This window comes from Tenrec ecaudatus, chromosome 12 (genome assembly GCF_050624435.1).
Source record: "Tenrec ecaudatus isolate mTenEca1 chromosome 12, mTenEca1.hap1, whole genome shotgun sequence".
Lineage (NCBI taxonomy): Eukaryota > Metazoa > Chordata > Mammalia > Afrosoricida > Tenrecidae > Tenrec > Tenrec ecaudatus.
In genome coordinates, this window is record NC_134541.1 from 137,642,064 (window position 1) to 137,657,060 (window position 14,997).

General features: G+C 56.8%; 1 protein-coding gene across 1 annotated transcript in view; it reads right to left on the minus strand.

The window, feature by feature from the left end:
- CYTH3 (cytohesin 3) overlaps positions 1-14,997 on the minus strand; it is an 82,459-nt gene that overhangs the window by 4,858 nt on the left and 62,604 nt on the right. The window contains exons 2-9 of the mRNA XM_075527529.1: positions 13,411-13,493; positions 10,881-10,945; positions 10,319-10,385; positions 8,324-8,442; positions 5,303-5,383; positions 4,125-4,237; positions 3,821-3,969; positions 3,537-3,648 (exon numbers count right to left, since the gene is read on the minus strand). Coding sequence (XP_075383644.1) covers positions 3,537-3,648; positions 3,821-3,969; positions 4,125-4,237; positions 5,303-5,383; positions 8,324-8,442; positions 10,319-10,385; positions 10,881-10,945; positions 13,411-13,493 — 789 coding nt within the window. The remainder of the gene's footprint in view (positions 1-3,536; positions 3,649-3,820; positions 3,970-4,124; positions 4,238-5,302; positions 5,384-8,323; positions 8,443-10,318; positions 10,386-10,880; positions 10,946-13,410; positions 13,494-14,997) is intronic.

Genomic DNA, 14,997 nt, shown 5'->3' on the forward strand with positions numbered 1-14,997 from the left:
TCAGTACAAGACTCAAACTGCCAAAGCCTTCCAGGCCTAATCCCAGCACTTGTCTTCCACTTGACCTCCAGCACATTCTTGGGGCTCCCCTGGCTGTACCCCTGGGCCCTGCCCCACACCTGTCACCAACTCGCAGGGCGGGTTTGCCCCCCCATGCCCTCCCCCTACTGCTGCCCCCACCACCCTCAAAGCCAGTGGTATATTCTGGAGGGTCCAGTCCCTGGTCCGGAGCCTCAGGGACCCAGGCGGCCAGGTGCTCAGTCCAGGGCACCCTTTTAGAGCCAGGGGATGCTTCCATGGCCTCAGCACCAAGCTACACCGAGGGGAGGGGCACTGCCAGATGAGTGTGAGACACCCACACGTACAACCCACAGGCACACACCCTGCCCCCCACACAACCCACATGTATCATACACACCCATGCACAACATCCCCACGCTACACTACCTGCTCATAAGCATGTACTTCCCACTCATACGCCACCCACAAACACACACCTCACTCACATGCACACCCATACCCCTACACAAGCATCACACACACACCCCACCAATGCACACACACATACAAGGCAAAAGGCAGCTGGCTCCCCCCAAACAATCACAGCCACCTGCCTGCCTCCCTCCCTCCCTCACTGCTGGAGTCAGGAGCTCACACATTGTGCCCTGGTAGTTCAGCTCCGACCACCCGTTTGTCTGGCTGTCCATTCGTCCGTCCGTCCATCCGTCCCAGGTTCTCAGAGCTGGAGGAGGAGGAGCGGTGGCCTCCGTGGTCCTAAGTGCTGCATACTACAAAGTCCCCGTGAGAGAGAGAGACGCACTGCCTGGGCAGCCCCGCCCCCGGGCCAGTGAAGCAGCCACTGTCTGAGTTAGGATTCCACAGGGAGGACGTAGTCCTGCTGCCCCCTCGGGCTTTTGAGCTCCCATGCCTGCTCTGTGTTGCTGGCCAGGGGGGCTCTCCTGATGGATGACACACATCACCTTCGACATCTCGCAGCTTCCTCAGCCCCCGCTGTCAATGGGTGGCAGCGCCCAGGGCCCTCAGAGCTGCTGGGCCACGGTCTTGGTGCAGCCCCATGAGACAGTGCTGTTGAGCACACAGGCTGCCGGGCCAGACGGAGGTCCAGGAGGACACAGGTCCAGCAGGCAGCCTGTAGCCCAGGGGCCCCTTGGCCAGCTTGGCTGTGGGCAGCAGGGCTGGTGGCGATGCTGACAGAAAGGGCTGCTGGCTCGATCAAGGGCAATGTAGCCGAGAGGAATTACCAAAACCCGAATGAAGGCCAAACATGATAGCGGGGCAGGAGGAAAGTCAAAGGAAATAGAGAACCAAGAGGCAAAGGGCATTGATAGAGGCCTAAATATAGGCATGTACATATGTAAATACACTTATATACAATGATAGGGGATAGATCTATGTACATATGCTTATTTGTAAAGTATTATTGCAACAGTGGGACACTGGGCCTCCACTCAAGTACTCCCTCAATGAAAGAACACTTTATTCTACTGACACAGCACTCTGTGATGCTCACCTTCCTGGACACAACTGCTGAAGACAAAGCAGGTGCGTAAGCAAATGTGGTGAAGAAAACTGATGGTGCCTTGCTATCAAAAGAGATATAGCATCTGGGGTCTTAAAGGCTTGAAGATAAACAAGTGGCCAATTAGCTGAAAAGCAACAAAGCCCACATGGAAGAAGCACACCAGCCTGTGTGATCATGAGGTGTTCATGGAATTGGGTATCAGGCATCCAAGACATACAACAAAACAAAAATCAAAATGCTGTGAATAAGGGGAAGGGCAGAGTAGAGACCAAAAGCCCATCAGTAGTCAATTGGACACCCCGTCAGGAGGGCCACAAGGAAGAGACAAGCCAGTCAGGGTGCAGTATAGCACCAATGAAACACACCACCTTCCTCTAGTTCTTTAATGGTTCCTCCCCTTCACCTATCATGATCCCGATTCTACCTTACAAATCCTGTTAGACCAGAACATGTACACAGGTACAGATAAGAGCTTGCAACACAGGGAATCCAGGACAGATGAGCCCCTCAGGACCAATAAGGAGAGTAGTGACCCTAGGAGAGTAAAGGAAAGGGGGCGTGGAGCAAGGGGGAACCAATCACAATAATCAACATATAATCCCCTCCCAGGGGGACGGACAACAGAAAAGTGGGTGAGAGGAGACTGCGGTCATGAAAAAAAAAACCCATAAATTATCAAGGGTTCTTGGGGGAGGGAGGGGAAAAAATGAGGAGCTCATACCAAGGGCTTGAGTAGAAAGCAAATGTTTTGAAAAAGATGCTGGCAACTTATGTACAAATGTGCTTGTGTGGCTGTGTGTATGGACTGTGGTAAGAGGTGTAAGAGTCCCAGTGAAAGACAATTAGAAAAAACGGGTAACCCAGGCCCTTTTCAGAATGGCCCTCAGGTCACAGAGAGTGCAGGGGGGAGGATGAAGGAGAGGGAGCAAGGTCACAGAACGAAGACTGCAAAGTGCCTGGAGGGGCGGATTCCCAAACGCCACAGAGAAACCAAACCGAGGATCACAAAGGGAACCAGGAGCTCGCCGACGTGCCACCAGAGGGCGCCCACAGCCATGCGGAGCCAGGGGAGGGGTCTCACAAACACACACTCCTGTCCCCTGGGCAAGCACTTGGCTGCCCAAGGTCACAAAGTCTGGGTCGGCTTGGGGCAGGGTGTCCTCCAGGGCCCACAGTTTTCGGAAAGAGGTTTCCAGGGTGAAATCCGGATTCTTCTCAAGGGGCTACCCACTAGGGAAATGCCAGTAGAGCAAAGGCCAGCAGGGAGACCCCAAACGGGAAGGAGCGCCCCAGCCCTGCTCACGCTCTCCCAGGCCAGCACAGCTCTATCATCCCCTCCTTGCTAGAGGGCCTCCCTGCCCACCCACCTCTCGTGCTCATGAGGCCCCCCCCGGGGGGGGGGGCTGCACATTCAGGGGCTGGAGGTCAGGACGAAGGGCCCAGGAAACTCCCTCAGCTGCAGAGTGCACCAGGGAGCCAGCAGGGCCTGGCATCTGCACTGAGTCTAATGGAGGCAGCTGGCCACACAAGGAGTCCAGCACCCTAGAACCACAGGGTCCCAGCTGTCCCTACTCAGCATGCCATGCACTTCTGGGCGTCACGACCACCCTGGGGCCTGCCCCTGGGGTCACGGCACGGCTCGGATGAATGTGGCCGTCGAGGGGAGGTGGCCGGAGACATTGAGCAGCAGAGGAGGCAGGGCAGGGAGCCCCCGGGTACGTACCCCCTAGCGCAGGGGAAGCCCGTCACAGAACAGAAAGATGGGAGCCACAGGCAGAAGGAAACAAGAAGGCACAGTTTCAACTATGTGTCCACATCACAGCCCCCAGGGAGAGGCGGCTGAGGTTCCTGCAGGGGGGTGCGCTGGCTTGGGGGACAGAGGCTTGCTTGGGCGTGGTCTGGGCCGAGCCTTGGGGAGGGGTGGGCAGCGAGGCGCCCTGCCTGCCCAGCCCCGCAGGCTGTACTTGGAGGAGCTGGGGGCTCCCGCACTCACCCAGCTTCAGGAGCCAGCCCTCCCGGTCGGGGTTGAAGAAGGTGTGCGTCAGGTCATTCCCGTCATCCTCCGGGATCTTGAAGGGCTCGTTCTTGATACTCTCGTACAGATTCTGCGTGGAGGGGAGGGTGCCGTAGAGCGGGGTTCACTCAGACCAGGAGGAAGGGGCAGGCCGGCCTTGGGGAACCGAGAGGCTCTGAGCAAAGCTGACTGGACAGAGACCCAGCCTGCAGAAACCCAGCCTGAGAGCCAGGGGAGGGCGCAGGGGAGTGGGGGCCACTCACCCGCAGCAGCTCCTCTGGAAGATCCCCGCCCTCGTTGATGCCTCGGTTCATGCTGATGAAGCGCTCAGCCGTGGGCTTGTCGCGCACGTTGTGGTTGTGCAGGCTCGTGTTGAGCATGATGATGGCAAAGGAGAGCACATAGCAGGTGTCTGCGGCACAGGGGCACGGCGCAGGCCACTCACCACACGCAGCACACGCTGGCCTGGCGTGCAGCTGTCCTGTCCCTGGGCCTCCTTAGCCACCCACAGGGAGCCCGGCCCGTGCCCAGAGGGTCACCCATGTCCTGCCCTCGGGCTGCACCGACCTGTGGACTGGAAGACCCCAGGGTTGCATAGGCAGTAGCGCTGGGCGAAGGCCTCCATCATGCGGTCGATCTTCTGTGCCTCCCCAGGAAGTCGGAAGCTCCACAGGAACTGCCTGCAGAGGGACAGCCCGTCCTCAGGCCACGTGGCGGCTCCTGGGCCTGCCTGGCCTGGGCCCTCCTTACCCGGGCCTTCAGCCCCTGGCCCGCTCCGGCCCGCGGGCCAGCAGGGAGGAGGGCAGTTGAACGTCCTTCTCTTCTTACCTCTTCGTGTGGCTCCAGCCCGGTCCTTTGGTCTGAAGAAGGCACATAAACCAGGGCCCCTTGCTGCTCCACTCTAGTGGAGCTCCCGGACTACGAAACCAGGGCCTGCCCGCCTGGTGCCCTTCTCCCTGCGCACCCCTATGGGGCTACCCCTTGGCTAGCACCTGCCCCTTCAGCCGTGGCTCCTGCCACCCACTCTCACCCCTGCAGAGGGAGCTGGCATGGCCTTGGGTCCCCCACCTCAGGCAGCAGGTCACACAGCCAAGAGGCTCCCACTGGAGCCATGTTGGTGAGGTCTTTGCGCGTTCGGGTGTATCCTGCTTGTGAACTCTCGGAGCGTGGCCTCCCCCAGGACTGACAGGCACCCACCCAGGTCCAGCAGCACACACTCAGACGTACAGTCAGGAAGGAAAGGCACACAGGTGTATACAAGGAGAAACCAGCGTGGGTGGCCAAGAGCTGCACAGGCTTCCCCTCGACACTGTCTGAGGGCTGATACTCCTGGGGTGCCCTGTGGGGATGCCAGCCTCTGTGTGACTCCTGGGGGGCACAGCGCAACTGAGCAGAAACACCCAGGGACAGCTGGACTCACCAAGCTGATGGCCTGGGAGGGAGTGTCTGGCCAAGAGCTGGCCTGCCCCTGGCCACAGAGCAATCAGCTGACATGGGCAGAGAGCATGCCACAAAACTGCCGGGGACCATTAGAAACCCAACAGGGAAGGAAGCAGTGCCCAACGGGGTCGCTATCCGAGAGTGGGCGCCTCAAGGGGCCTGTGAGTCCAGACTTGTGTCCGGGCCACTGAGTGTGCACGTGTGTCTGCTTAGACAACACCAGTGCTCGCTGAGAGGCCTTCTGGGCTCCTGATGGGGCGGAAGGACTGCACCTGCCTATGAACCCGGTGCCCAGTAGGACTGACCTTAAGGCCTGTACGAGGTTGAGATCTGCAAACTCGTGGAGTTCCACAAAAGCTTGGAGGACTTTGATGTTGAACTCGTCCCTAGGAGAGGAAAGAGGCATGTCCTGAGCCCAGGGTAGCCCACGACAGGCTGCAGAAGCGCCTGGGGAAATCCCTCCTCTTCCAAGGGCATGCTCCTTCAGGCTCTTTGCAGCCCCCTTGTGTCTTACTGCTTCATTTTCATTCAAAGGGCAGGCCTTGCCAATGCTGGAGGGAGCTCCGGTGCGCTGCTGGGTGAGCATCGGATCGCTGACCGCAGGGCTGCAATTCAAACCCACCAGCCACCCCGAGGGAGAAAGAGGCAGCGGGCGGTCTGCTCCCCGAAGGAAACCCTGATGCAGGCTCACTGTGAGTCAGAACTGACCTGGTGGCATGAGTTTGGTTGGGTTTGGAGCTCTGCGAGATTAGAAGACCGTGTTTCAGTTAAGAGAGAACGCTTTAAGGCTTTACAGCAGTTGCTACAATTCAAGGCACCAGGACACAGTAGGACTCCTGCACGGCACCACAGCCGAGGTTCCAAGGGGCCCCAGGAGCTAAGCCCAGGCACTGTGCAGTGCTCAGCAGAATGTTCTCCTCTCTCAGACCAGTAAGAGAGGCCCAAAGTGCTGCGATGGGGGGAGGGCACTGCAATAAGCAGGAACCCACACTTGATCCTGGCTGATGGGCGAGAATGGCCAGGGGGTGCTGAGTCAGTCCTCTCTTCGTCTGGAAGGGGGCGGTGGTAGGGCAAGCACTGGCCTGCCAGTTTGCCACATTGGTGGCTTGCACGTTACTGTGATGCTGGAAGCTACATCACTGGTATTTCAGATGCCAGCAGGGTCACCAGGGGAACAGGACTCAGCAGAGCCCCCAGACTAGGAACGGACTACAAAGAAAGCACAGGCTGTCCACTCCGCAGGAATGAGCCACGGACAGCCCTGTGGATAGCAGCAGCCCTGGTCGGACACTGAAAACCCAGGAACAGCAGCAGCAGCAGCAGGACACTGGCAGGGAGAGGGCTGTGGGAGGAACGCCTCGGGTTGGAAGGGACTCGGCACATGGCTGAGGAGGACCCCTGACGAGACAGACGGACGGACATGGTGGCTGCAGGCACTGGCTCAAGCCTAATCACGATTGTGAGCCTGGTGTGGGACAACTGGGTGGATTTAGTTCCAATGGGCATGAGGTCACCGTGACACTGAAGCAGTTTGCGGACACTTAACAGGCCACGCGAGCCGAGGCCCCTGCGCAGTGGGTGCTCTGCTTGTTCCCATCTCACGGGCGTTTTGGAGCTGGAGGCACTAAGGTGAAGGTCCCCGGCGTCACACACGCCACAAAGCAGACAGATAGTGGTGAGCTCTGTTGCAGAGCACAGCAGTCAAGCGGATTCCGTCATCCAGCAAGTCACGTGCGGATTCCCGCTTTCCCAGGGCATCGCACAAAAGCAGCTCACACCAATGTGTTAAGCTGTGCAAAGGCATTATACAAAGTCTGAGACAATCTGAAAATTGCCAAAGTGTGATCCAGAGACGCATGTGAACACGTGCCAATGGAAACACGGCAGAGGTAGACTCTAGAAGCAGGGCTGTCACAGCCTCTGATCTGTCACAAATGCACCTTCTGTTAAGTGCAATGCACTCGGGTCTGGCTGGACTGGGTAGCTCCAGGGGGAGTCTGGGAAAGAGGACCCAGTTAAAAATGGAACTAAAAGGTGTGAAATTTTACACCAACAGATCGTGAGGCCATCTGCAAAGAGATGCAATTTTACCTCTTCTTTTCCAATCTGAATGCCTTAAAGTTCATTTATTTGCCTAATCACGCTGGCTAGAACGGCCGGTGCCATGCTGAAAAGACATGGGGAAAGCAGACACTGGTGCTCCATTTCTGAGCTCAGGGCTAAACAACTGTCTTGGTACAACTAAGTGCAATGACAGTTGTGGGGTTTCCGGAGACCTCTCTCATGGGGGGGGGGGTGGCACTAGTCCTTGTTTGGGTGTGTTTATCACAGAGAACTGCTTAATTTTAACAAAGCCCAATCCTCATCTGGACAGCCGTGTGGCTTCTGTGCCTCACACGCTGAGGGGCTTTGGGGCCCTCCTTGCATTGCTGGGCGCGGCACAGCGCTTGTTAGACACCGCTGGGCCCAGCTCTTCAGTGTGTCGCTGAGGGTCTGTCTCCGCGCTTACAAAGAAGTCTGCGGGCAGCTCCCACCATCTTTTACTGCGACTTTTCCATGTTTCTTATAAAAGGCGTTGGCCTGGTGCTGTGACCCCTGTCTGGTTTGGGCATCAGGGTAGCACAGGCCGCGCAGGACGAGCTGGGAAGCATTCCCCTTGTCCCTCGGCTGATATATCTTGAACAGAAAGCCACACGCAGAAATCACCCTGAGCGAGCAGCTGCTGGGTTTGGAAGGTCGGCCCTCCGGTCTGTGCAGCAGAGTAAATGGACTTCTCAGGGCGGGAGGCTGAGCTGCTGGTTTCCGCCTTAAAAAATAACAACTTTGAGGGTGAAGGGAGGGGGAAAAATGAGGAGTTGAGGCCAGGGGCTTAGGTGGAGAGTAAATGTTTTGAGAATGAGCAGGGCAATGAATGTACAAATGTGCTTTACACAATTAATGTATGTATGGATTGTGATGAGTTATATGTGCCCTTAACAAAATAATTTAAAAAAAAATAACTTCCCCCAGTTTTCACACCCCAAGAGGCGGGGCAGGGGGAAAACACTCAGAAACCTGGTGTCTTTCCAGGGAAAACACCAGAAGACCCAGCAAGTTTTCTGACACAAAGAGAAAGAGGCAGCGACATTTCCAGTTCTATCAGGGGTCTTTCAAGAAGGGCATTCCAAAGACCACAGGGCCCACCTAGAACCCCTGAGCTGCTCTCTCCTTAGGAGGGCACAGCGAAGAGGTGATGGCCCTGGGGTCACTCGTGACTGAAGAGCAGTTTGTGACCCCCACCTCCCCCTCACTCAGGGCCAACTAACTACAACAGACCCCCAGCCTACCGTTCACCAAGGTAGTCCCCGATGACAGTCTTGTTGAGCCCCTCCCCTTTGTACAGGAACTGGGCCACGTCCTCCGGGGAACTCTGCAGCAGGTCGTTCTCGATGAGGAACTGGATCCCCTGGAAGAGCAGGAGGAAGGAGGTCACACAGGTCCTTTTCCTCAGACGGCTCCGGGCGCTGAGAGCACGGCTCCGGCAGGTGTGGGTACCAAGGGCCCAAGCCGGTCTGCAAACCTTCCCACGGCACGCGGCACCCAGCAAAGGCAAGCCCGGCTCACCCTCCCGGCAAGCTCACAGGTGAAAAGGCGGTGTGCCAGAGCCAACGAACAAACTGTCGCCATGGTTATTAGGGATGGCCCTGACCCAAGTACCAGCAGCTAACCGTCCTGGGGGAAGGGACAAAAGGTCCCTTCTGTGTCGGGAGGGCTCCGTGATGCTGGAGGCCAGCCAATAGCAGTCCTCCCCGACCCCTGAGTTTGGCAATCCTCCTCTGAGTAGTCACTGCCAGGCCTCTCCGGCAGCTAGAAAGGGCTGTATGACTGATCTGGACCCGCACACAGAAAGGAGGCGGTGGGGAGCACCTGGGAAGGGTCTCAGTTTCTCAAAGGAGACCCTGTGGCAGGCACAGCTCAGCATGCCTCCCGTCCTGCCTCAAGCTGGGTGTAGTGCTGGAGCCATGGTGGTGATCGTGTGGTCAGAGGAACCCTGGTCCTGTGACTTGGGAGTCACTCAGCAGTGGCGCTGGTGGCTCGCTTTACTGGTGGGGCGGAGAACAGCCCATGGCTGATTTCAGCTGAGTCTCTGCTACCCGTGCCTGAACATGTGCCACACCAGGCTCGGAGCGTCCCGCCATTGAGGTCCTTGACCCATAGTAACACTGCAGGCAGAAGGCTTCTGAAGTTATAAACCTTTAGAGCAGGGGTTCTCAACTTGGGGGTCGCGACCTTTGGGGAGGGGGGGTGTTGAACGACCCTTTTACAGAGGTTGCCCGATTCACCACAGTAGCAAACTGACAGTGATGAAGTAGCAACGACGATAATGCTATGGTTGGGGGTCACCACCACATGAGGACCTATATGAAAGGGTCGCGGCGTGAGGGAGGTTGAGAACCACTGCGTTAGAGGCAGACTGTCCCAGTCCATCTTTCTCCAGAGGAGTGGCTGGCTCAGTTTTTGGTGAGCAGCCCAACACTCAACTCTCGGCAAACTTGGACCCCTCCACTGAGCTTGGGTCTAAGCCCAGGCCCCCTTTCAGGACCCACGGGGTCTGGCTGGGAATCGGGGGATGGTGTCAGAGGGCCGAGGTCGGCTGGCAGTGCCTTTGGGATGGCATGATGACGACACAGAGGGCTGGGAGCTTCCCCGACTATGTGCTGGCAGGGCTGAGGAGGGAACGGGATTGCTTCTCTTTGCATTTTAGTTTGTCACTAAGGCACACACCAACGCAACAGTTACTGCATGCACTACTGAGTGACGGACCACAGGTGCTGAGCTGTGTAACCATCCTCCTCCTCCTCCTCGTCCAGACAGGCGCGCACAGCCCTCGAGGGTTCCACTCTACGCTTTCCAGTTGCTGCTGCCACTCGCCGTGTTCTCCAAAGAGCCTCACATGTCTCCTTTGCTCGCTGAGCTAAACGGTTATTTGGCCTTAAGGCCTCGTGGGGCCGTTTTGGCTTACAGCTTAAAGATGGTCTCAGAGCAATCATTACGGGGTTCATCCAGGAAGTCTATAGCCAATTAGAAAGTGAAATCCTTTTGGGTGTTTTCCCTCCTTTGATCAGGATCATTCCATAGAATCTGTGATCCAAGGGCCCAGTCATAGTAGTTGGGTTCCATCTAGTTCCTCTGGTCTCATGGCCAAGGAGGTCATTAGCCACACATCCTGTTCCTGACCCTCCTTCCTCTGCCCCGGTGAATAGAGGGGAAGAGAAACACCACGTCATCTGTCTGTCAGGGATGTGTTTCTACAAACCCGGTGATGGCGAGGAAGGGCTCACCTTCTTGGGATCCATGTTGAACTTCTTCCTCCCCATGGCTATCTGCTTGTTCCTCTGCGTGGTTTTGCTATCAGTTAGAAAGAGACAAAGAGGCACATCAGGATGTTTCCATGAACCTGAAAGACGGCATGGTCTGGCGTGGCCCGGCTGCATCTTGCTCCCTCCGTAGGCTGCCCTCCCCACAGCCACCAGCACCAGTACGGCCCGAGGAAGAGGAGGGGTCACACCCTCACACCCACCCCGTGTAGAGGCAGCCGCGCTCTGGCTGCCATCGCTCTTCTGACACTAAGTGCGATCACTCCTCAGCACCCCAAACAGCCCAGCGGATGCTGCCGCTCACCTGTGGCTCCCCAAGCCCACAGCAGCAACTGCTGGAGAAGAGCGGTTTTGGGGAAGGGGGCTTCCAGGGACAGAGCCCTACTCGACTCTGGTGCAAAGGGCCGAAGAGCTCCAGAGTGGCCCTTGAAGAGAGGACCAGGCCATGGCTGGCATGCACGCGTGTGTGTAAGGAAGGGGTGAAATCTGGGAGTTCCCCCATACATGTACGCATGCACGCACGCACCTCTCCTCCACAGACGTCAGGTTGTCAATCTCTGTCATCACTTCTGCAATCTCGTATTTCAGCCGCTGTTGAGAGAGCAGGTCGGGCAGAGGAAGGTGGGAACGTGTCATGTAGACTCTCCTCCCGGCCTCCGAGTTTTCTGGCTGCCTGCCTCCCTGGGGCTCTCCCAGGTGGGCATCACTGGCCAGCCTTGGAGACCGCGGGGTACAGCCCGCTGCAGTCAAGCAAAGATGGCGGCAAGCCAGTGAGTGGCTGTCCTGGGCTCCTCATGGACAGAGAGGCAATGTGGACACAGGTGGCCGCCTGTGATGTGTGGCAGCGAGATGAGAAAGTGACCGACCCCGAGAACACCCAAAATGGGACAGAGATGCAGGATGTGGACGCAGGTGGCTGGGACAGTGGCACCGACCGACCAGGTGGCACAGGGTGGCCACAGACCTCTGGTGGGCAAAAAATGCCCTGTTTGCCCTGAGCAGTGAGGCAAATTCTGCCTGTCCCTTTATTGAGACAGCCAGTCTCTCTGTGACGGCCACCATGGTTCAGGAGCACCCACCAGCTGCACAATCAGAAGGCAGAGGGCACACCGGGCAGGTTCCAGTCTGTGTAAGGTGAACAAGACCTGCCCTCAAGCCCGTGCTGACTCACAAGCAGAGCTGCCCGTGGGTTTCTCAGAGTGTGCCTCCTCAGGGGAGCAGACAGCCTCATCTAAGCTCATCTGCTGCTGCAGCAACTGGCAGGCTGGGACAGGGGCAGACAACCTCCTCTCTCTCCCTGCAACAGCTGGCAGGCTGGACCTGCCGGTTTTAAGAGTTGGCAGCCCCACTGCGCCTCAGGGCTCCTTCTGGAGGAAGGACAAGAGCAGCCCGAGGGGAGCAATGTGTGGTGAGCACCCCTCCATGTGTGGCCCTGCAGGCCTGGCTTTCTCCAGCATCACTCCTCAGGTTCTTGGGACAAGGAGATGGATGCTGACACTGAGCCACGGTCAGGTGCAACGTGACTTCCCTGGTCTCAGGTTGACCTCCATCAGGAGCAGAGGCAGAGTCCAAGGCAGGACCGCTGATAACAGGGCTCGCAGATGAGCCAGGAATTCCAGCAGGGGCTGCAACCCTGCCCCCACCTTTCCTACCATGTGACTCTCACCTCTGTGGCTGGGAGACTTGGCAATTCACCTACCCTCTGCAGGGGCTTGGCACTTACAGCGTCGTCCGAAGGAAGCCTGCGGTATCAGTGCTACTCTGAGCTTCCCATGAGCTCGGATTCTCTGGGCCCGGCACCAGTGATCCCCACGGCAGGCCGGGGCTCTTAGGGGGCACTCCCACCCTCGGGCCCAAAGCCGCTGGGCTGGGTTATCTGGGTTTTCCAAGAACGGAAGGGAACTTGAGCAGAAAACATTCCACAAAACACCTTCCCGGGACACTCAAGAGATTTGTTTGGAACCTCATGACTTGGAGCCAGGAAACCTCCGATAGAGAGCAGCAGCTCCTAGAACAGGGCGATTGTCTGGGCTGGGCTGGGCTCCCGGATAGTGGTCTGGGAAGCCACGTTTATCTTGGCGTGACAGTGACGGGGCGTTCCTCAGGGGAGGGCTCATTTCTGACTGACTCCTCTTTCTACAAGGGGGTGTGAAATTTGGAGCCGGGGCAGTGGCAGACGGGAGCAGGCTGCAGGGCTGGCCCCCTGCAGAGGAAAGCACAGGTCTGCCTGTATCTGCCATCTTTGTGCCCCTTATCCTTGTTCTCCGAATAGCTAGCAGGGCACTGCGAGCACCACTGGAGCGCAACCTGTGCTTTAGTCCCTCATTCAAAACATATCTGCCAACACCTGGTTTGCAGGAGACTGGATGGCAGTGGAAGCCCAGAATCCATTTGCGGGGCGCCCCCTTGGATTAAGCCTCCAGTGACGCCACTCCGAGCATGGACCGGGATGTGAACAGCTTTGTTACCTGGTCCTACAGGGTCGCGATGACCTGACGACAGCGAGTGAGAAAGTTAGGGAAGGGGAGAGGCTGGAGGCCAACGAGGAGCTAATAATAATAAACACGAGAAAGAGACAAAGAAGAAAGCTCCTAAAATGGATTGTGGTGACGGTTGTACCGTACTCTCTGTAATATGATCAAACCACTCAATTGCAAAAAGCCAATAAACAAAAAGCATCTGGAACGTCACTGGCCCAGCGCTGGGTGCTGGGTGCTGGGTGCTGGGCGCTGGGCGCTGGGCAGGAGGGGCCCTGAGACAAGGCAGGCCTGGAGGCCCACACATGGCCAGGAGCCCGTGTCGAGCCTGCGGCTGCTGCCTAGTGTCTCAGGAGAGGGCCTCCTCCTCCATCAGGCCATCTCCTGCTCCTTCACCTCCGACATGTGCCCCAGCCGACTTGCCCAGCACGGTGGCCTGAGTCTACCAACCTGGATGCCTCTCTCACCATTTCTCCAGGTGACTCTTCCAGACACACCCTGGACACCCCAATCTCCCCCAGGGCCTTTTATTGGTCTTTTTTTGAACCTCAAGGCCAAAGCAAAGAGACTTGCGTTTACCTCAATGTCATCGATGAGTTCCTTTTTCCTTCGACGGATGTCTATCAGTTCTTCTCTCTCCTCTAATGACAGGTCTTCCGGCACTGAGAGGAAGAGGGGGAAACATCACATGAAACCACCCGACAGCCACTGCTTGTCTGGAGCACAGTGTGGGACTGTCCGGCTGAGCTGGGACGGCGACTGCCCCGTAAGGACGGCCCAGCACGGGCCTTGGAGATGATACTCAGGGAAGATTGGCTGTGGCAGAGACCACACAAGACGGCTGGTCCCATGCAACCTTCAGCAGGCACAGAACCACAGATGGCCAGCCGCTGACAACGTGCACCACCACCGCAGAGGCCTTGCCCGCGGGACGCCGACGCAGCCGACGCCAATAAGGACCAGAAGTAAAGATGGCGACGCTGTGAGGGGGTGGTGCTCATCCTTCCAGGGGCCCCTCCCAGCCCTTGCCCAGCAAGGACCCAGGTCAATCGTATTGGAGGTGGCTTATTTCACTAAGCTTGTCGAAGAAAAGGCATTTGGCTTTGATCGTCCACACCACAGTACGTTTACAATTTCCATTTCATGAATCTGTTTAAAGAAGGAAAAGGTTGAAAACAGGGGTCAATGCCAAGAGAACCTTCAGAGCTTCTACAAACAAACCAAGGGGACGTGCTAATGACGGAGGGTCAGACAGACTGACCGATGAGACAGAAGACAAGGCTCAGAAACCTCCCTTCCAGACACTGCCCCTAACCCCTAGGATAGACACGTAATTTGTGGCACAGCTGGCCTTGAGCTCAACCTTCAATAAATCAAGGGTGCTGACTCCGTGGTCTAGAGAAATCAACCAAAGGGACTCTTCCTAGCACCATACCTCAAACGCCAACCAAACTCAGGGCCACCGTGGACTCCGGTGCACGGAGACCCTACAGGACAGAGCACAACAACGGCTCCTGTGGGTCTCTGAAACTGGAGTCTCCACAGGAGCATAGAGCCCCGTCTTCTGCTCTCGTCACCACAACCCCCATCCCCCGCCCCCAGTAGCTGGTGGCTTCAAACTGGAGACCTTGGGGGGAAGCAGCCCAACTTGTCCCCACGGTGCCACTGAGCCTCCTCGTCGCACCTGTTTTCACTCCACTACAGGTAACTCAGAGGCTGAAATGCCAAAGAAAACAGCACACAATTTTAGATGAAAATACAAATTTATAAAAACATTTTTTTAATGACTTCAGGGTGGACAGGATTTTTTTTCTTTTTAAATTTTATTGGGGGCTCTTACAGTTCTTGTAGCCATCCGTACATCAACTGTATCTGTCGCATTTGTGCATATGTTGCCATCATCATTCTCAAGGCATTTTCTTTCTACTTGCGTCCTTGGTATCAGCTCCTCTTTTTTCCCTCCCGCCCCTCACCATCCCATCCTTGTGAACACTTGATAAATTATAAATTATTATTTTAATATCTGATACCATCCAGTGTCTCTCCTCACCCATGTTTCTATTGTTCATCCTGGCTGGGGCGGGGGAGGGGAGTGTTATACATTGATCATTGCAATCAATCAGTTCCCCCTTCTCCCTCCACCCTCCTGGTGTCGCAACTCCCATT